We start from the raw sequence: 22,268 nt of genomic DNA, 5'->3' as shown, positions 1-22,268 counted from the left end.
CTCTCTCTCTCTCTCTCTCTCTCTCTCTCTCTCTCTCTCTCTCTCTCTCTCTCTTTCTCTCTCTCTCAAAAGTGTTTGTGAGATTCCAGTGCAATTGAGATGCAAGTGAAGCCCTGGGCACAGGGTCTGACATAAGTGGGGTGCTTGGCAAACCCTTGATGACCCCTTTGGCCCTTGGGAAGTGAGTGATGAGGGATCCTGTGATAATAGATTCTCCTGATGTCAGCTCCCTGCTCAATATGCCAGCTGTGTTCTTGTGTTGGAGAAGACACTGTCCCTAGTTCCAAGGGCCTCCTGGGAGCAATGCGGAGCCCAACAGTGAGAGACTCCAGGGACAGAATGTCTAGGCTGTCCTCTAAGGTTCTCCAGGTTCTGGGTGCTGTGCTGGCATGTGGCTCCAGGGGACTGAGTCTTTGTTCATGTCTTTGTGTCACCTTAAGAAGCTCATGCCGCCTGAGCAGTGAATTTAGACTTTCTGCTGGAGGCCATTTCTTTCTAGGAGCTTTCTAACTGTTGTTCTAACAGTTGGATGGAGGTTCTCCAGCCCGTTACCACCTCTGATGTTGAAAGATTGGGTGACTCTTGGTCCGGAAACTTGTGGTCTGAGGGTGTGGCTGGAAAAGCTTGCTGAAAGTGTGAAAAGGGCTCTTTGACTGAGAAGAGACTGGGAGGAAACAGCTAGTTCCTCAGTGCCCACTGTGCTTCAGACAAGTACCCTTTGAACTCTTACAACGATCCTGTCAGATGGTGTGGCGACCAGTATTGTCATTAACACAGGATCTAGACGCTCCTAGCAGAAATGTCCCTGGGAACACTTGTGGGGACAGGTTAGGTAATCTGAGGTAGGAAGGTCCACCTTAGTTGTAGGCAGCACCATCCCAAGGGCTGGAATCTTGCACTGAATACAAAGGAAAAGTGAGCTGAGACCAGCATTCATCTCTGTTTCCTGACTAAATACAGCGTGAGCAGAGGTTCCATTCTCTTGTGCTCTGACTTTTCTGCTCTGATGGACTGTGAGCCAAGCAAACCCTGTCTTCTCCAAATTGATTCTGTCACAATGACGCAACAAATAACTAGCACCTTGGGTTAGTAACTTTGTCAGGATTACACACAAGTAACTAGCACCCTGGGGTTAGTAACTTTGTCAGGATTACACACAACAAGTAACTAGCACCCTGGGTTAGTAACTTTTTCACAGTGACATACCAAGTAACTAGCACCCTGTGGTCAGTAACTTTAATAGGATTTCGCTATGGAGCTCAGGTTGGTCCTGAACCCAGGCTCCTTCAGCTTTGATGGGAAGAATGGACTTTGAAGGGAGAGACAAGAGTTCGGTGTGGGCAGGAATTTCACAGAGTGGGAGCAGGATGAAGGAGGATGAAGTCATTTCTCAGGTCTCACTGTTCTAGGTTCCAGCCCTGTGTCTGCCTCTATGTGCCGTGAGCCTGGACAAGTTAACCTCTGACTCTAGACCTTGTGCACCTGAGAGGGAAGGCTCGCTTGTAAAGCTACTTTGGTGCTTGAGAAGAGGAAGAGGCAAGGGTATAACCTGTGTAAGTTGAAATAAAGGAAGCCAGTAGAGGATACTGGCTGAAGCGGAGGCAGGAAGTTATCCTCTTCTCAGGGTCCAGCTCAAGAGAAGAGACCTTGAACTCCAGGACCTGTATGAACCCCAGAATCCTCAGTTCCTACTCATATTTTGATCTGAGTTCTGGGTGCCGGTTGGGCTAGGCTCACTGCTCACCCCCATGGGTTCCAGTTTCCCTTGTGTCCAATGCAACTTCATCACTGCAGAACCCAGAAGGATCATTGGTAGCCTGTGACTCCTAGAACTCCACTATGGCTCCTCTGACTTTCCTTCTAAGTCTCCTGTCCCAGGTTTCCATAGGATTGGAGGCTCACCTGTGAAGAAACCTCATCTATGTGGACTTGAGGTCCCTTCCACAGTCATCAGCTTACCTTCACTTCTGAACCCAGAGTTCACAGGTTCCCATTCATCAAGTTTCTTCTTTGATATCCGAAAATGTCTCTGAGACTCATGTTCTGTGCTCAATAGTTTCTCAGTATCTATCCGTTCAGGGAGCTGCATGATGGCTGTGCTTGTGCTTGTGGAGGAAGAGGGTTCTATGGGAAAGAGACAGTGGTTGTGCATTTATTAGAGAGACAGTGGTAGGAGCCAGGCAAGCAAGGCTGGGGTCCTTCCTGCTTACCCTCATACCCTCCTCTATCGTCTCATGAGGAGAAACGCAATGACACAAGTGCTGCTGGGAAGCAGTCCTGCTACACTCTGAACTCTTACAACGATCCTGTCAGATGGTGTGGCGACCAGTATTGTCATTATCACAGGATCTAGACGCTCCTAGCAGAAATGTCCCTGGTAACACTTGTGGGGACAGGTTAGGTAATCTGAGGTAGGAAGGTCCACCTTAGTTGTAGGCAGCTCCATCCCAAGGGCTGGAGTCTTGCACTGAATACAAAGGAAAAGTGAGCTGAGACCAGCATTCATCTCTGTTTCCTGACTAAATACAGCGTGAGCAGAGGTTCCATTCTCTTGTGCTCTGACTTTTCTGCTCTGATGGACTGTGAGCCAAGCAAACCCTGTCTTCTCCAAATTGCTTCTGTCACAATGACACAACAAGTAACTAGCACCCTGGGGTTAGTAACTTTGTCACAGTAACATACCAAGTAACTAGCACCCTGTGGTCAGTAACTTTAATAGGATTTCGCTATGGAGCTCAGGTTGGTCCTGAACCCAGGCTCCTTCAGCTTTGGTGGGAAGAATGGACTTTGAAGGGAGAGACAAGAGTTCGGTGTGGGCAGGAATTTCACAGAGCGGGAGCAGGATGAAGGAGGATGAAGTCATTTCTCAGGTCTCACTGTTCTAGGTTCCAGCCCTGTGTCTGCCTCTATGTGCCGTGAGCCTGGACAAGTTAACCTCCGACTCTAGACCTTGTGCACTGGAGAAAGGTGGCTACTTTGATGCTTGAGAAGAGGAAGAGGCAAGGGTGTGATCTGGATAAATGAGAATGAAATAAGGAAGCCAGTAGAGGACACTGGCTGAAGCTGAGGCAGGAAGTTATCCTCTTCTCAGGGTCCAGCTCAAGAGAAGAGACCATGAAGCTTCAGGACGTAGACCCCTGGGATCCCCAGTTCCCACTCATAATTTCCACTGAGCTCTGGGTATCAGCTGGGCTAGACACACTGTTAACCTCATGGGTTCCAGTTCCCTCTGTGTCAGCTTCAGTGCTACTTCAGCACTCCTGAACCCAGAAGGATAATTGGTAGCCTGCGACTCCTAGAACTCCGCTATTGCTCCTCTGACTTTCCATTTTAGTCTCTTATCTCAGGTTCCCATACGACTGGAGGCTCACCTGTGAAGAAACATCATCTATGTGGACTTGAAGTTCCATCCACAGCCTCGCTTACCTCTGCTTCCTAATCCAGAGTCCTCAGATTCCGATTCATCAGATTTTTTTTTTGAGTTATGAAAGTGTCTCCAAGTCTCTTGGTTCATGCACAATTGTTCCCTCTCATCCATCCATTCAATGAATTGCGTGCTGGTTGGAGCTGTGGTTGTGGAGGAAGAAACAGTGGTTGTGTGTTGACAGAGAGGCAGAGAGGCAGAGGCAGGAGCCAGGCAAGTAAGGCTGGGGTCTTTCCTGCTTACCCTCGCATGCTACTCTATAGTTGCAAGAGAAAGACACTGTCACACGTGTTGCTGGGAAATGGTCCTGCTCTGTGACCATGAAGTTCACCTGTCCTCATTCTACACTAGTCCTCTGTGTGAGTCTCTATTCCTCTCTGAGCCTCAGCTCCCTCATGTGGGGCTCTGAGATTCTGTCCCATGGGGCTGTAAACTGTATATATATATATATATGCATATATATATATAATTACTGGACATTTATTGAATATTAGATTGTTTAATATTCATTGTGGTTGTCACTTTACTCCCACAGTCCAAGCAGACAGCTGTTTAGCTCCCCATTTCTCAGATGGAGACAAGAGGCTGCACTCAGCCTCTGCCCGGTTCCAAGGCTTGGGTTTCTAACTTCAGTGTCACCAGGTGCTCCTTAAAGAAGATGGCTTGAACCCTGTGCTGACCCCTCTCATAGTCCTTCTGGAAACCATCCTCTCCCCACTACAGCTTCTGAGTGCTTCTCCCCAGGGGCTCTGAGTACCACAGGAGCCTGAGAAGGTGCCAGTGTAGGAGAGTGTGTGTGGCTTAGCATTCTTTCACTACCTTTGTCCAGGTTCCTGTTCCAGCCTCTCCTGGGGCCTGTGAACTCTTTTGACAGGTGGTTAGCCTGCCCATAGAAACCTGTCAGGAGGGCTCAGTGGTGATGAAGGGGTCACAGCAGTGGTGGGTTGTAGTTCTTGGTGTACTTACTTAGCATCGAGTCCTTCTCGGCCTGGGCTTTGATCTCTTGCCGCTCCAGGTCCATCTGTCTCCTTGTGTGTTGAGTACGTTCCAAGAACAGTCGGCGCCTATACTGAGCCTCCTTTGAGCCACTCGCATTCTTGGACTGAGCTGTTCCCATGGTGATAGAGCCCTCAGATGATGCCTGGCTATGCAGCTAAATCCCATACAGCTTCACCTCTTCCTTCTATTGTAACTCCAAGCAGGAGGCCAGTGAATTCTTGTCTCTGCCACCCATTTCTGCTCTGAGAAAGGGCGTTTGATCAGAACTGATGGAGGGATCCTGGAAATAAGAGCAGAACAGCCTCTACAGGGACAGATTGTCCTCTTATCAGAACAACCGAAGGACTCAGATCTTTCCTGGGGATGGAGCCTGTGTGTCCAGGTGCAGGGGCAGAAAAGGGAACTCTGGGAAGTGAAGTTTACAGAGAATGTGTTCTCTATAGTTTCATGAATGATGCCAGTGGATATTCTCTTTACTGCTTTGGCTTTCCTGTCAGGCAAGTGTGCTGTTATGCTGAGCCAGGGGTTTCTCTGTTTGTCTAAGTTTTCTTCTTTTAGGTCATTAAGGTCATTTATCTGACCCTGAGGACAGATAGAAAGAAGAGGAGGTATACTCTCTTATTGGCTGCTTCCTGTGGGAGGGGGACAATGGAGATAATAGTAGGCTCTGTCCTTGGATTTAAGGGGGTTTAAGTTGTGGGGTGGCTTCATGTAGCAGGAAAATAATTGTAAATTGATCTGCTGCAGTGGATCATGTGATTGCTGTCATTCACTCCTGGAGAAACCTGTGAACACAGTTAATAGACAGGGCTACAGTGAGTAAGTTAATAGACAGGGGACTCAGTAAGCTCCTAGCCAGGGTACCCATTGTCCTAACATGGACCTAGTGATGGCAGTGATTTGATCCAGGAGGAACTTGTGTGAAACTTTTGAAGGGCAGGGAAAATGGAAGGACGAGGATGAAGAGGAATAGAGAGATCAGGGGAGGAGCTGGAGTGGGAGAGAACAAAAGCCCATCTTCAGGAAGATGACTGTTACTGAATCTTTATTTGGTCCTTAATTAAGTTTTGGGGCCCTGTCAACGGTTAGCTTGGGTTTGTTGGTGCAGAAGCAGCGCTTTCTCTGGAGGAGGGCACAGTTCCCATCACTAGCAGCAGACAGGTCTCTATCTTTGAAGAACCACAGTAGCAAAGACTTGGCCCAGGACTAGCCATGGAAAGTGATAGAGAGGCAGGAGTGGGAAGGTGGACATCTGGAGACTGAAGGGTGGGGAAATGTAGGGATGGGAAAACAAGAGGATGGAAGGATGCAGGGCATGGAGCATGACAGCTGGGAGGATTAGAGGATGCTAATCAAGGGAGAAGGATTAGGGATGGATGAAAGGAGTGTTATTACAAAAGCTGAGAGGATAGGGAGACAGGGATGGAAGATGCAGGGATGGAAGATGCAGGACACTCACTGCTCTGCGTTCCTCAGATTCTTCCTTTTCTAGTGTCCCATGCTAAGGCCATTACTGTGACAGAGGACGAGGTGGGGAGATTCTGCACAGAGGGGGATTCAAGATCTCAGTCTGAGTTTAGGCTAGGCCTCATGAAGGAATCTTTAGAAGTCTTCTGTCCCTGGGAAAAACAAGGGAGAACAATCCAGAGGCAACTAAGCAGGAAGGATAAATTACCCAGAGAAAACCAAAGAACCACATGGACAAGTGTATGGGGTTAGAGTGACCCAAGACTTTCCCAGAGGCCCTGAAAAAGGAAATAGGGAAGTTTAATTCTGTGTCCTTGTCCAGGAATGGACATAGCAAGACCAGTCTGACACTGGAGTCAGTGCCTTGGAGGAACTGAAGTTGTAGCTTCTGGGGGCCTGACTCTTCCCCCTGGGCTGTGGTTATCAGTCCTAAGCCAGCTGTGTCTGAGGGATCCTGTGTTCTCTTTGCATATTGTCTGACTTAGCTCTCTGCTGACCTTGACTGACCCACCCATACCTCAAATAATATAAATGGTGCCGTACTAACTAGTAAGCTAGGTTGGCCTAATTTCTCAGCTTAGGCAAACCCTGCTTGGCCCAGCGACTGCTTTTGTCTTCTTTATTTCTCATCCTCAGTCCTCCCACTATAACACCTCCCCACTCAGGACCTTTATTCCTGCAGCTTCATGTCAGACAGGAGAGAGGAGGGTGCAGGATAGGCTATGACAGGAGTAGGTACATGAAACATACAGGGAAATCCAGCAACCTCCCACCCACCAGAGCTGGCCTGCAGACTCTCCAAGCAGTGGCTCAAGCCTCCGTCCTTCCTATGAGGAAGAAGTCCCCACGTCTGCCGCAGTATGCCTTAGTGCCGTCAGGCCAGCACTTATCTTCCCACAACTCAAATGGTTTTGCGGACTCTGTTGGTCCGACTACTCACCCTGCTCCTCCACTGGGCCCACTGCTGCGTGCATCTCTGGCCAAACTATCTTCTTCAAAAGTGAAAGAGATTCTGGAAGCCAGGAAGTCCCCCAGGAAGCCAGGCATCAGAGCCTGCGCAGATGGTCTTCCTTTGAACCCTGTGAGTAGAGGTTGAGCATTGTTCAGCTCATTTCCTGTTGGGAAGTCTCTGCAGAAGCATCAGGTTTGAGAGTTTCTTCCTGGCCTGCAGAGGCCTCGCCTCCTGAGTAAAGAGCCTCACTTCCCTCATCTACTAAAGCGCCCCCCCCCCAGGTTTGTCAACAGGTCCCAGTGCAGCAAAAGCTCCTGATCTCCCAGATTTATGCTCTGGATCTCTGTACTTCCTCTCCTCCCTGTAGCCTGCCCAGTTCACAAGCTCTTCATTTCAGGAAGTGGCTGGCAGGCCCCACACCCTGGGGCTTTTCTCACTCCTGGACTCTCCTAAATCTCAAATCTGGTATTTGGCTCCTACTAACATCCATGTTTTTCCTTCAGGTTTGTGGTGTGTGTACATGTTCATGTACATGAGAAATCACATGTGTGCCCATGTGTGTGAATTGAGAGCTTATGAATATGTTTAGTCTAGCTACTTAGACTGCTGGGGGACTTCCTGTTTCCTCCTCCTGAGCTCTGGGATCACAAGCCTGTAGCCACGCCCTGCAGGCATCTGTGAGGATGCTGTGGATCAGAACTCAAGTCCTCATGCTTGGATAGCAACTGCTTTACCCACTGAGCCATTGCTGCAGCCCTGACACTGGCTTGTAAACAGATCTGTAATCTGACCCTTCTGACTATGCCCAAGGAGACTGCTGGTCCAGCCAGTATCTTGGGTCTGTGCTCCAGCTTTCTACCTCTTCTTGCTGATGCTTCCTGGTCTATTCTCAGTCTTGAATCTAGCGTCACATATCTAATATGTAAATTAGTTTAAGTTACCTCTGAGTCAAACTTTCTTACCGTTCTTCGAAATACTGGTTTCTTCAGTGTCTCATGAGGCTCTACATGACATAATCCATCCTACCGTACCCTTTTCTGACAGTAGATACCCTTTCATACTCCTCACTCACTCTGCTGTGATGTGGGAGTCCCTCTTTGTGCTGTGATTCCCATTAATGAATAAAGAAACTGCCTTGGCCTGTTGATAGGGCAGAACTTTGGTAGGTGGGGAAGACAGAACTGAATTCTGGGAGGAAGAAAGCAGAGTCAGAAAGATGCCATGCATCTGCCGGAGACAGACGCTGGGAATTTTACCCAGTAAGCCACTGCCACATGGCAATATATAGATGAATAGAAATAGATTAGAATAAGAGTTAGCCAATAAGAAGCTAGAGCTAATGGGCCTAGCAGTGTTTTAATTAATACAGTTTCTGTGTAGTTATTTTGGGGCTAAGCTAGCTGGACGCACAAGTGGCCTGGCTCTCCTTGCAACACTGCTGTGTGTTATCGGCTCAACCTTCATATTCTTTGAACACACCAGGAACTTGTTCTCCTTTGCACTGGCTTCATCACTCCTTCGGGATGACTTTCTATTAGGTAGAAGACTGCTACCCCCTTTCAGAAACAGCACTGCCCTTCCAGAATTTACCCTCCTTTATTTTTCTGCTTAATACTTGTTATCACCCAACACCACAAACTTGATCTGTTTCTGTTACTTCTACCTACAAAGAGAATGGAAACTCTTGGAAGACAGGGCAAAGTATGTTTGTTGATTGTTATATCCCATGGGCTCAAGTCAGTGCCTGACCCACAATAACAGCATGGAGGTGCTTACAGTCTCTGAGAAATGGTTATTTCTTTAATATTAACTTTTATTTATTTGTGTTTGTGTGTGGTGTGTGCATTTGTGTGGTGTATGTGTATGCATGTATATGTGTGGTGTGTGATTGTGGTGTATTTGTGTGTGGCATGTGTTGTCTGAATGTTATGAGTTTGATGTGTTCTTGTGGTATATGTGTGTGTGTGTGTGTGTGTATGTTTGGTGTGTGTGTGGTATGTGTGCTCATGCCATGGACTACATGTGCAAGATATAGGTCAGCTCTTAGGATTCAGGTCCCTCTTTCTACCATGTGTAACTGTGTAAGGACATCAGGCGTCAAGGCAGGTGCCTGTTTAAATGTAAAGTATTGGCTCAGACCCCCAAGACCAAGTTCTTAGACCATGTTCTCAGCACAAAGGAGATTTTTTTGCCCCAGATGAACAGAGGCCAGGGACAGGCAGCAAAGACAGGAGCTAGAGAAAGAGGGAGAAGAGGGTAACAAAGGAAAGGGGAAGGGATATCTGTCCTGGAAGACAAAGAACTGTCTCTGGATAGAAAGGTGGCAAGGTAGGAAAATGGTGGTTTATAAAGGTTCAAGGGGAAACCCTGCGTTAGGATGAGGTGTTTAATTTTAATTGGACATGTTAATTAGGTGAGTCAAAGGGGGCTTTTGATTGTTGGGTTTTAATATTTTACTACCTGGCTTTTGGTTGTCAGCCTCAAGAAGAGGGATTGGCACAATAAGGAAATGGACCTTGGGCGGTAGCTGCAGGAATATAAAGTAGCGGTTTTTACCAAGGCAGAGAGAATTGGGGAGAAGGGCAAGGCCTGCCAGACCCACTAGCTGGAGTGGGTTATGCTCCTTCACCGGCTGTGTGCATCTCTTCTGAGAAAACATGGCTGATACAGGAGGGCCATGCCTACTGTGAGTAGTGCCATCCCAGTGCAGGTGGCCCTGGGCCATTTAAGAAAGCAGGTTGAGCAAGCCTAGAGAGCAAGCCAGTAAGCAGCCCTCCTCCAGGGCCTCTGCTGCAGTCTTCTGGCCCTTGGTTCCTGCCCTGTCTCCCCAGGAAAGGCAGTAAACTGTCACTGTAGAGTGAAAGCAACCTTTTCCTCCCCAGGCTGCTTGTGATCAGTCATGGTGTTTAGCATGGTAATGGGAACCAAACAATGACACATCCTCTGTCTTAACAAGTTTCTCTCCAAGATGGAGATTTCGGTTCAGATAAAGTTACTATAAACCAGTACCTTCCCCTGCTGAGCCTTCTAGCTGGAGTCCAGAGAGATTTGTTAGCTCTTTCTTATTCTTAATTTTTGTGTGTGTGTGTGATGTTGTGGTGGTTTGAGTAAGAATGTCCTCCACAGGGGCATATATTTGAATGATTGGTTTCCATTTGGTGGAACTGTATGGGAAGGATTAGAAGGCCTTGTTGGAGGAGGTGTGTCAAGGGGGTGGCCTGTAAGGCTTCAAAACCTCACACCATTCCCAGTTAGCTCTCTGTGGGTGTTCTGTTTTTCATGGGTCATTTGAAGAAAAAGGCTCACTGCAAAATGTAATTTAGGCTCAGCAAAAGTAGCAGGAGGCGTCAGTCTTGATGGACTGACCAATCTTGGCTTTGCAAAGGTCTCCTTTATTGCAGAGGTCAGGCTGGCATGGGGAGTGGCAGAGAGTGCTCACTGGCACATGGAGCCTCCTCCCCTCCATGTCTGAGCAGGTGCACAGAAGGGGCCACACTCTCCCCAACAGAGCCGCAGCATGGTTGACTATGTGGTGGAGTATGACTTTGATGCTGTACATGATGATGAATTAAGTATTCAAGTTGGGGAAATTGATGGAGGAGGGTCATCTGCCTATCTGTTGCTTTCATTGGTTAATTAATAAAGAAAACTGCTTGGCCTGATAGGTCAGAACATAGGTGGGTGGAGTAGACAGAACTGAATGCTGGGAGGAAGAAGGCAGTGAGACAGATGCTATAGCTCTCCTCTTCAAGATGGACACAGGTTAAGATCCTTCCTGGTAAGCTGACACCTCATGGTGCTACACAGATTATTAGAAATGGGTTAATCAAGATATGAGAGTTAGCCAATAAGAGGATAGAACTAATGGGCCAAGCAGTGTTTAAAAGAATACAGTTCCCGTGTAATTATTTCGAGTAAAGCTAACCAGGTGGCAGGAAGCAGCCCACCGCTCCCATTTCTACACGAAATCATCAGAAATGTGAGAAAACTAGAGGAAGAAGGATGGCTGGAAGGAGAACTAAATGGGAGAAGAGGGATGTTCCCTGATAATTTTGTTAAGGAAATTAAGCGAGAGATGGAACCCAAGGATAACAATTTGTCCATCAAACAGGAAAGGCATGGAAATGCAGTGAGTCTTGTACAGCGAATCAGCACTTACGGACTTCCAGCTGGAGGAATTCAGCCACATCCACAAATCAAAACCCCTAAGAAGACAAAAAACGTCAGTGTAAAGTTCTTTTTGACTACCTTCCACAAAATGAGGACGAATTGGTGCTGAGAGTGGGGGATACTGACAGTGGAGGAAGGCTGGTGGAGCGGAACCCTGAACATTAAGTTGGGACTTCCCCCCTCAAACTCTGTGAACGAGTTAGCACTCACAGATGATGGTGAAACTCATGAAGCTCAGGATGAATCGGAAATAGCTTTGACTGCCCTACCTCACCATTACTGTCTCCGGGAAACGGGAGTGATCCTGGATCAATACACAGCCAAAGAAAGTTTTCCGAGGAGTTGGATTTGGAGATATTTTTAAAGAAGCCTCTGTGAAATTTAGCACAAGAGCATCCAGTAGTGAAACAGAAGAGAAAAAACAGAAAAGCCCTTAATTCTGCAGTTACTGGGGTCCAGAAACCAGAACGTGGAGGTGACAAACCAGACACTGATGGCAAGAGTAAAGCTAAGGAATATTGTAGAGTATTATTTGCTTATGAAGGAACCAATGAAGACGAACTTACTTTTAAAGAAGGGGCGATAATCCATTTGATAAGTAAGGACACTGGAGAAGCAGGCTGGCAGAGGGTGAAATAATGGCAAAGAAGGAGTGTTTCCAGACAACTTCACTGTTTTGACAAGTGAACTAGATAAAGACTTTCCAAAACCAAAGAAACCACCTCCTCCCGCAAAGGGTCCAGCTCCAAAGCCTGACCTGTTAGCTGCAGAGAAGAAAGCTTTTCCTCTAAAGTCTGAAGAAAAAGATGAAAAATCACTGGAATATAAAACCTTCTAGGCCAGCTGCTCCTCAAGTTCCACCCAAAAAGCCCACCCCCACCTACCAAAGCCAATAATTTATTAAGGTCTCCTGGAACCCAAAAACAACCAGACAAGCTAGTTCCTCTTCCACCTCCAGCAGACAAAATTAAAGGAGAACTTTCTACAATTTCTTCAAAGATTGAAACTGAGCCAGTATCAAAACCAAAGTTAGATTCTGAACAATTGCCAGTCAGGCCAAAATCAGTAGACTTGGATGCCTTGTTAGCCAGATACTTCAAAGAACAGATGCTGTACATTTTGATGACATAGCTTCCTCAGAGAACTTGTTACATCTCAGTACAAATAGACCTAAGATGCTTGGAAGAAGGTTGCATGGCTGCTTCAATGGTGGACATTCTCCAACTTAAAGACCAGAAAAAAATGTAGTTACCAGAAGAAGAAGACGGTGATAACCTAAAGCTGGTGGAGCTTAAAAGGGATACAAGCTACTCTTCAGAGCCATCTCTTTCAACACCTGCAAGTGCTTCTAAAGTAAATGCAACTGCTTCCCTAACTCTCTTAGAACTCAAAGCTAAAGCAGAGACAGGATGGGAAAAAAGTCATTTGGATGAACTTAGAGCCCAGATTGCTGAATTACTGTGTATTGTAGATGCACTGAAAAAGGATCATGAGAAAGAACTAGAAAAGCTATGCAAAGAATAGATAGAAGAGAAGGCCATGCGGAGTAATCTAGAGGTGGAAATTGCAAAGCTGAAGTTGTTCTGTCTTCTTGAGGTGGTGTGGACCCAGTGTTCTTAATGCTCCAGTGATTTAGGAGCAACATTGTGAACTTGACTGACTTGTTAAGACAGCAGATGTGGTGTTGTGATGAAGAATGAGAGGACACGAACTGTGATATCTACCAGAAAGTTAGGGAGTATGACAATTATATATATAGTTGCCAAGCACGTATTGGCTTTGCGGGAGCCTAGGCAGTTTGGATGCTCACCTTACTAGACCTGGATGGAGGTGGGTGGTCCTTGGACTTCCCACAGGACAGGGAACCCTGATTGCTCTTTGGGCTGACGAGGGAGGGGAACTTGATTGGGGGAGGGGGAGGGAAATGGGAGGCGGCTGTGGGGAAGAGACAGAAATCTTTAATAAATAAATAAATTAAAAAAATGAGGCCTTATTTCCTACTGTGCTGGGATAGCAAACATTTATGTTGTTTGCTTGAAAATACTACTGAATCTGTATAAAAAGGAATGAAAGTTCACAATAGTTTTTTTTTATCGAAACTTGTATTTTTTTTAAAAGAGTTCTATATTATAAATATTGTACTATCTTTACAAATAAGCTGTAAGATAAACTATTTGAGATGGATGGGTTAGCTTTATATTAACTAGAACCACTGCTTTCCTGTAACAATAAGGACATACACTTGCATAATGCACCACATCCACCACACACACACACACACACACACACACACTTTTAGCTTCTTAACCAGGATTACACTGTTGCGCCTGTATCTGCAATTGGGTGGTAAAATAGGAGTGTTCCTAATTACCAGGCTCCTCACCCATGCATAATGAATTGTTAATGAAATAATAAAAGCAAATTCAACTTCTAGGGTGTTCTATAATGCTCACACTATAGGATTCATTAAGAGAAGCTAGTTAAAAAATACTGGATTAATCTTTGGAAAAATACGAGCTTTGTTCTCATTCATGTGGCCCAAGGAATCTAAAAATGTCATGCTAATTCTTCTTCGTGCCTAGACACTGCAGCACATGTTGAATAGTGTAAACCCAGCCTTATGGCTGTGTTCTTGTGCCCATTCTACAGTTCTAAATATTACTCATTTCATTATCTTACAATTAGCTCTTTGTAGCCTTCCCTTAGTTTTCACTAATGATAACCTTAGGAAGCAAAGCCTCTAAACCCAGATCTTTTAAAAAATTCAGAACAAAATTTATTGGGAAAGCTATAATGTAAACTCAGGGTTTACAGACATAATTTCTCTACTAGAACACGCTAACTCCTAGAGATATTTTGGATTGTTACTTATGTAAATGTTAAAAGAGTGTTAGTATTTCACAAATAGTAACATTATAGATTATGAGAATCAAATATAATCGACCATGTTGAAGATCATTTCAGAATAAATGCTTAGCCATTTTTCAGCATCACAAATCGATAGTGGAACATCTTAGATCAGATCAGCCACAGTCAGGGTGGTATGGTTCAGACCAGACAAACATTTAAAACTTTGTATCTGTAGGGCAACGTGTCTAAAATCAATGAAGAAATGGTATTATTTGTTAAAAATCGAGCTAGGTTTTAAGGTTTACTTTATTAAATTAAGTGAATGTCAGATTGGAGGTGTCATACTTCCTTTTTTTAATTTTTTTTATTTTTTGAGACAGGGTTTCTCCATAGCTTTTGGTTCCTGTCCTAGAACTAGTTCTTGTAGACCAGGTGGCCTCGAACACAGAGATCTGCCTGCCTCTGCCTCCCGGGTGCTGGGATTAAAGGCGTGCGCCACCACTGCCCAGCTGGTATCATACTTCTTAAAAAATACTTTTTCTTTACATTTTAATCTTAAAATGGAAAAATCTTTTTAAATAAAATTTCTTGTGTTGCTTCAAATAAAAGAGAACTGAAGTAGAAAATAGTAGTATTGCCAACACAAAATTACACTTGATTAACTTCTAGGGACAGCATTAACTGTACATCAAGTGTGCATTTTAGCTCTTTTGGTTGCTTGAAAAAGGGTCTTATATTGCTCGGGCTGGACTCAACCTTGTTACGTAGCAAAGATGATTTTAGATTTCTGATCCCCCTGCCTCTGCCCACTGCGTGCCAGGATGACAGACACACCACTGTGCCTAGCTGTTTTAACCATTTCAAGTCTAAGCTTATCTAATGAGGGGTTATTGATGGACAAAAAAATTAGTCAAATCAATCAGTTTGCTTTTTGTTAATAAATTAGCTCCTAATGACAGCTCTCAGATAAAAGTAAACCATCCCATCTTAGATATCACCCCCTGTTTTCCACACTGAAGATTTGTCTTCCTCCACAATGCTGGATGGGAAAGGCTCCATCCAACAAAGCAGGTCAAGCTTTGCTATTTTCCCATTGAAGGTTATTTTAATACAAAAATGACGTAAATATTCAACAGTAGGCAAGTGACTAGTGTACGCTTTCTGGACAAACATGTAGCTCATAGATGCTAATTAAAATGTAAAAAAATTGGTAAAATAATTCTTATAGAAAAACAGACAACAGAAAACTGAATTTATGTGATATAGGCATGAGTAAGGAAAATAGAAACACAATCCCTTATTGTATATTAAATTTGTGCAGTTCGGTTCCTTTCTGAACTATTATGCATCATTTATCTGCTTGGTGATCTTGGCCCTGGCAACACACATGTTTTAATAGTTGTGAGCTACCAAAAGGTTTATTGGAGTCATGTGTGGTGACTGCATGCCTGTAGGTTGTAGACCGAGGAAGGAGAACCATGAGTTGGAGGCCAGCCTGTGCTGTATAGGGACCCAGGTAAGAAGGAAAAAATCTTCCTTTGGTGGTGATGGTGGTGATAGTGAGTGCTCTGCCCTCGCCTGTACAGTCAGAACGGCAGAGGGTGCTGCGGTGCACACTTTTGCCCTCTCAGTCAGAATGGAGAAGTCATTCTGTGTGTTTTTCTGACATTAACGGAAGAATTCAGAAAAAAACAAGCAAGCTTGAACTTATTAAAGAGAAAAAATGATTTCCTTTAATAATTTGCCAGTATTTGCCCCTGATATGGGAACTCTTATTCTTCCTAAAGTTACTATTACAAAATTATATTAATAATAACTTCTATTTTGAGGTAAATCTTTCCCATATATGAGTATAAAAGACAGCATCGAATCTATCATTGCCAAATTACTAGTGAATGTCAGATTTGCTGTTCTTTGAAGCACAATATTACTATGTTTCTATGGAATTTCAATGTTCTTTTGGTGTGTTTGTGACCACTAAGCTCATTTCTTACTACAAAGCCATCACCTCCCTAGAGCTGTGCAGACTTCACTGGGAAGCTGGACGATGCAGAGAGAATGGGCCTGGTTTAACACTCCCCTACGGTGGTCACATACAGGAAAACGCTCCAAGTACTCTGGATGTTTTGATGAATGTTTATGCTTACGTTTAAACTTGAAATGTATGAGCAGAATGAGATGATCTTTACAATCAAAATTGAGAAGTGTTACAGCTGGATAGCCTTGTGCTGTAGCAATAAAATGACCAAGTGCAATAACTTTAATAAAATCATCTTTCAAAAGTTGCTGCTATGAATAATTTTAGTTTTAAAATTCTATCCTCTGTAGCCTACCTTGCCTTCAGTAACTATTAATATGATGCAGTTGATGTTTAGATAATCCAACATCCACAAATCCATCCATATATATATATATTCATTTTTTTACAGGTGCTGTTAAAAACGGAAATTAAAGAAAGCATGTTTTTCCCTAAAAAATAATAATACAAAGAATTGTATTGCTAAAAGAAGCTTTATTGTTACACAAATTACACCTCTAGCAAGCCAATTTCTGCATACAAAAATTTCTTATTTGGAGCTTGTTTGAAGGAACTGTTTGCCTAAGCAATACTCAGTCATGAGACATCCTGGCTTGCCAGGTACTCCAAGAGTAAATTATGCTAAGGCTCTGTAATTCCTTCGATAGAGCAGCTCAGATAATAATCTCTGATATATACAAAAGGTTGTTCAAAGTGTAGGTCTTATCCCTACAAAACGCAGGCCAAGTGCAAGGGCTCTGTGGAATCCCTTACTATGGCTCCTCATTTTGTTTAAGGATAATTAATTACATTGAAGATTATGTAGCCTTACAATAAATACAGCCCTCTCTCTATTTTACAGTCGTAAGCAAATAAGCCAAAATGCATTAAAAAAAAAAAAAAGATTTATTATACACACAGCGTTCTGCCTGCTGGGCCAGAAGAGGGCACTAGATCTCATTACAGATGGTTGTGAGCCACCTCAAATTTGCCGGGAATTGGACTTAGAACTTCTAGAAGGACAGTCAGTACTCTTAACCACTGAACCATCTCTCCAGCCTTGCCAAAATATATTTTAAAGCCGATAAAGTTATTATTGCTGGAACAAGGATAGCAATCGCTAGAACAAGAAATTTATTAAGATGATGTGCAGGATTAAAAGAGGCTAAGGTATCTGTAAGGCTTTTGATAACATCCATGCCTGTCACATCAGGTAACCTTTCTGAAAAGGTTTCCTTAATTTCTTTCTGTAAACCATAAATCATTTAAGAAGAATTAGGATGACCCGTCAAATGCATCTTGGCCGTTTCCCAGTCATACTTGCTATTACTGAACTTCAAAGGTGTAATGCAATAGGATGTAACTTTCCAATCCCATTTTAATTTTATCTGTTCCCTTGGCATATCCACCTGCTCTCCCATTAGTATTGCAGCTTGCCTCAAATCAGCTATCTCACTAACTGTCTCACTATCTATTTTATTCTGTCGAGTCCAAAGTTCTGTAGAACAGTTACGTCTGTCTCTAGCTAACTCAACAGTATGAATTTCTTTATGCTGCGTGAGCCAAGGTGTAGCAGCTACAGGAATTAATGCAGTAATTCCTGTAACCACAGTAATAATCAGTCCAATAATCTGACAAAGAGAGGCCTTGACTTGAATTTCAACTCCATGCCATCAGATAGGTTCATTAACAGTAGAACTGATTTCCATAGTTCCATTTAAATTATACCGTTGCTGTCTCAATTCTGAGTGAAAATATTTTCCTGAGGGAAGCTAAAAGGGCTCCAATCAATGACTTCTCCAGGAAGGATATTAATAAGCACCTGAGGTTTCTCACTTTTACATTGTTGCCAATGTACCCAGATTCCTTGTTGGTAACCCACATCTCACAAAATGGAAGGTTTAAGGAACTAGTAGCATCAATCTCCTGCCCTCTAAAACCAGATGCATGAAACATGTAAAACTTATGGAAATCCTGGGTAGTATTAATTATAGATCACCACACTTGAAAAGTTATATTTAGATATTCTATTCCATTTTCCATACAAATAGAAATTTCTAAAAAAAAAAAAAGGAATTCCTTGCACTCCTATAGTGTAATTTATGATTTCCTTAACCTTGCCCATAGGCTTGGCAGGCCCTTGGTTGTCATTAACCACCACAGGGATATCCAAATCCCCCCAATTTACTCCTATGTTAATTGGGGGGATTCAGAATATTGGCCTCCTGTGCATGCTTGGTCCCTGTTACCTATACAGTTACTACAAACAGCATCTCAAGGAACAAACTGTAGCATTCAAAGGTTCCCCAGCCAGTGGAACTATTCTTTCTTCTTCATCAGACAATTCCTTACGCTTTCCCCAGGTAGGAGAATGAGCCACCCACTTCAAAGGCTTTTAAATCCTTCTTCCACAGCTTGCCATCTCCCGCAGAAACATAAGCATAACCTCAGTTCCAACACAACACCTTCCTTGGTTTCCATTCTGATGTTAAAACATCCTTGTAGTTCGCAGGCTGACTCACTTCAGCAGATTTTTCCCCAAAGTCCCATGCCTTTCAGCAGCTGTTGTCCCTGCATCAATAGCATTTAAAAATTTTGAAGTTAGTAAAGCATTATTCATACTCCACCTATCTAAATTCTGCCCTATCAAGAGGCCAAGGTAGTTTCCTTTATTCAACCAATGAAAGCATCACATAGAAAGAAAACCCTCCTACACCATTTCCCCGTTTGCTGTTTAAACAAACAAACAAGAAAGGCTTTCACTTTAACATAGTAAACTTACATATAACAAAACAGTTATCAAGCAAGAATTACAGTTACATTATTTATATCTATTTTATCTTTTATCATAAGAAAGGAAAACTATAACTATAACTATCTATCTATTCTTCAACTCCATCAAAGACTCCAGAAGGATAGAATATTACCTAAGCAAACAAGAAAAAAGCAACTTCCAAAACTCTAGAAATCACAGAGACATCTCGCTGCCTGGACAGTACCCAAAGTTCCTCTGTACCGTTGGGGCATCCATATCTGGCCTTTAGGCCCATAGTATCCAGCAGACTTTTACATGAAGCAGGGAATTTCAAAGACAGTTCAGTCACTTTCTTCTGTATCCTGAAGAATGTCTCGTAGACCCTTTCATGAATCAGGAACCCCGAAGGATTATCTTATCTTTAGGCAAGTTCAACAGTCCTCTCTCTGCAGGTTCTTTATGTCCAGTTTATGCATCAGTTTCTTGCCCAAATGGCTAACCAACTCCATAAGGAGCCACTTCAATGCCCATCTTCCTCTTGAAGTAGCTGGTGCTGCCAAGAGCAGACGTTTGAATGGGTCATCGCCGCCATGGGCGGGGGTCAGGGGGGTGAGCATGCGATTGGCCTGAGGTTATCTAGAGTCACCAAAGCTGCTGGCACCTGCCCCAAGGCCTGGCCAATGGGGAACTCACCGGGTTGGTTTTGATCTGATAAATGCACGCATCCACCCCCCCCCCCAAGGACAGGGATGAAGGATGCAGGGATGGAACATGCAGGACACTCACTATTCTGTGTTCCTCAAATTCTTCCTTTTCTAGTGTCCCACTCTAAGGAGATCAATCCTTCAGCCATCACTGTATCTGAGGGTAGGATGAGGAGAGGTAGCACGGAGCAGGAGTCAAGAGCTCAGTGTGAGTTCAGGCTAGGCCCTGTGAAGGAATCTTTAGAAGTCTCTTATCCATGGGCACCATACAGGGGAACAATCCAGAGACAACTCAGCAGGAAGGACACATTACACAGAGAAAACCAAAGAGCATCATGGGCAAGTGTGGGGCTTTAGAGTCACCCAAGACTTTCCCAGAGGCTTTGTGAAAGGACAAATGGAATATTAGTTCCTTGTCCTTTTCCAGGAGAGTGCGCTTGGTGAGGCCTGATTGACACTGGAGCCAGTGTCTCCGAGGAATTGAAGTTGTAGCTTCTGGGGAACTGACTCTTCCCCCTGGGCAGCTGTGTCTGATGGATCCTGAGTTCTCTTCACACGTTGTCTGACTTAGCTCTCTGCCTCACCATCCCTCAGACGGTATGCATGATGCTGTACTTCCTCATAAGCTTGCTTGGCTTAATTAATCAGCTTAGGCAAGGACTTGCTGGTCCCAGCTGCTGCTTTTGTCTTCTCTATTCCTTATCCCCAGTCTTCCCATATAACTTTTCTCCTTCATGACCCTTATTCCTGCAGCTTCATGTCAGACAGGAGGGGGGTGGGGAGTGCAGGATAGGCTATGACAGGAACAGGCACATGAAGCATACAGTTGAACTCAGCAACGTCCCACCCCAGAGCTGGCCTGTAGACTCTCCAAGTGGGGCTGGAGCCTGGCTCTCAGGACAGGTCCCCATGTCTGCTATATTATGCCTTAGTGCAGACATGCCAACACTTATCTTCCCATAACTCACATAGCTTTGTGGACTCTGGTGTTTCCACTACTCACCCTACTCTTCTATGTGGCTCACTGATGTGTGTGTCCCTGGCCAAGGCTCCTCAGCTAGGAATCCTCTTCTTTAGTAACTGGGTCCTCAGAAAATCAAGCATCAGAGACTGCTCGACGTTCTTCCTCTGAACCCTGGGAATGGAGGCTCCACATCACCCAGCTCATTTCCTCTTGAGAAATCTCTGCCTGGGATGGAGGAGGAGTCATGTTTGTGAGCTTCTTCTAGGCCTGCGGAGACCCTGCCTCCTGAGTGCAGGACTCATGTCTGAGCCTCACTTCCCTTATTCTCTAAAGCGCAGCCTCCCAAGATTGCCAACAGATCCCAGTTTAGCAAAAACTCTTGGTTCTCCCAGGTTTGTGCTCTGGATCTCTGTACTTCTCCCTGTAGCCTTTCCAGCCCACAAACTCATTTCAGTAAGTGGCTCTCAGGCTCCAAATTCTTTGAACATTTTTGACTCTTGATGCTGGAGATGGCAAAGCATAGCCACCTCCATGAGTGGGTCCTGAGATGCATGAAGCAATTCCCACTGGCACCCAGTGGCAACTAAATGAGCATGTTACTTGAGGGCCAAGGAGAAAACACCTACGTGCCCCAGGATTGCATCTATGGCATCTGCATATGGATTTGGCAATGTTACAGGTGATTCTAGTTATAGCAATTCTACTAGTGTGCTTGCTCTGCGTGTTCTTTTTCTCCGTCCACACCAGTGCCTTCTGAAAATACGGATGGGCTGTGTGATAACATGAGCCTTCCTGATCTGCCTGAGAGGACGGGCATTAAAGCTGTGAAGCAGGTGACAGGGAAGGTGAGCAGAATGGTAACTCTCAGGACAAGCACACACAGCCTCTCAAGCCTCAGTGCCACTGTGAGATTTGGTTAGATAGATACTTCTGAGATGGGTGAGAAGTGGAGACAACTGTGAATGATCATTCTTTTAAAAAATTTAAAAAAGTTTGTGTGTGTGTGTGTGTGTGTGTGTGAAAATGTGCATTTTAATGTGTAGCTGTGTGTGGGTTCCCATGGAGTCCAAAATAGTGTGCTGGTTCCTGCGGAGTTGATGTTCCATGGCTTTAGTTGTGAGCTGTCTGGTGTGAGTGCTGTTCAGTCACCCATCTTAGCACTGTACATGAGATTCTTAAACTGTGAATCCCATCTCCCATAGGATGACAGAACTAAATGCGGTTGCAATATTTTGCTAAGAACCAAAGGGTTTGTGCATATGCAATGGCTAAGATTAATTCACACTGTTGCACTGAACCTGCAGTGCTTCATATGGTTTGCACCACGTGACTTGTGCGCACCTGTGGCTCTGGGCACACAGCATGAGTACTTGGCACTGCAGGAAGTGGCACACCACACAACTCGAACGAATATTCCTTGAACATCCCGGCTCATAGTCTAGGCTATTGCTTGCTCTGATTACAGCATTTCCCATATAAGGGTTCGAGAATCGCTGAAGGAAGACCGCAGGCTCAAGTAGTATGTAAAAACAGAGAGCATTTATTCTGCAGAAACAACCAACATGCAGGGTTGGCTACTCGTACAAAATGGCTACGACTGGAGGAGAATGCAGGCTTCTTTTAAGCACAGCTAGGGGAATTCCATGAACAGTTAGGTCATCTCCAACATGACAGGTCAAGCAAGCAGTATACACTAGTATACCTTTCACTGGCTGGGGTTCTGGTTTTACCCTCTTAGGACATAATTTGGGCATGTCTGGGTGTGGCATGTAACTCGGCCCAGGTGTGTGGGTTCACGCGGGTCCTGAAATGAAGACTCAGAGACACCTTGAGAATGAGCTTGGCCTCTGTGGCTGCAGGGGGCTCAGTCTCGGTGAACTGAAGCATTTTCCCTTCATCTCTAGGCATCTTATTTTTTCTTGTATTTATACTTTAGCTAGTAGATTTCCGTATCTCCAAACAAATT

General features: G+C 44.5%; 1 protein-coding gene and 1 pseudogene across 6 annotated transcripts in view; one reads left to right on the top strand and one right to left on the bottom strand.

Annotated features, from left to right (window-relative positions):
• The window catches only part of LOC126513953 (NACHT, LRR and PYD domains-containing protein 1a-like), a 69,277-nt gene extending 62,298 nt beyond the window's left edge, over positions 1–6,979 (bottom strand). For 2 of the 6 annotated variants that reach the window (XR_007595472.1, XM_050162576.1), the window contains exons 1-5: positions 6,831–6,953; positions 5,883–6,042; positions 4,391–5,208; positions 3,427–3,567; positions 1,960–2,124 (exon numbers count right to left, since the gene is read on the bottom strand). Coding sequence is in view for 5 of the 6 variants with exons in the window: in XM_050162576.1 (XP_050018533.1) it covers positions 1,960–2,124; positions 3,427–3,567; positions 4,391–4,541 (457 nt within the window). In the remaining variant the exon portion in view is untranslated. Of the gene's footprint in view, positions 1–1,959; positions 2,125–3,426; positions 3,568–4,390; positions 5,209–5,882; positions 6,043–6,830 lie in introns of all 6 variants that reach the window. The other 4 variants (XM_050162577.1, XM_050162578.1, XM_050162579.1 and 1 more) reach the window with 4 other exon arrangements.
• Positions 6,980–10,359: 3,380 nt separating this feature from the next.
• LOC126514137 (CD2-associated protein-like) lies at positions 10,360–12,632 on the top strand (annotated as a pseudogene).
• The last annotated feature ends 9,636 nt before the right edge of the window (positions 12,633–22,268 follow it).

Source organism: Alexandromys fortis, unplaced genomic scaffold (assembly GCF_014885135.2).
Source record: "Alexandromys fortis isolate MF-2015 unplaced genomic scaffold, M_Fortis_MF-2015_v1.1 scaffold_84, whole genome shotgun sequence".
In the NCBI taxonomy this organism is placed as follows: Eukaryota; Metazoa; Chordata; class Mammalia; order Rodentia; family Cricetidae; genus Alexandromys; species Alexandromys fortis.
This window is presented reverse-complemented; position numbering and strand designations above follow the sequence as displayed.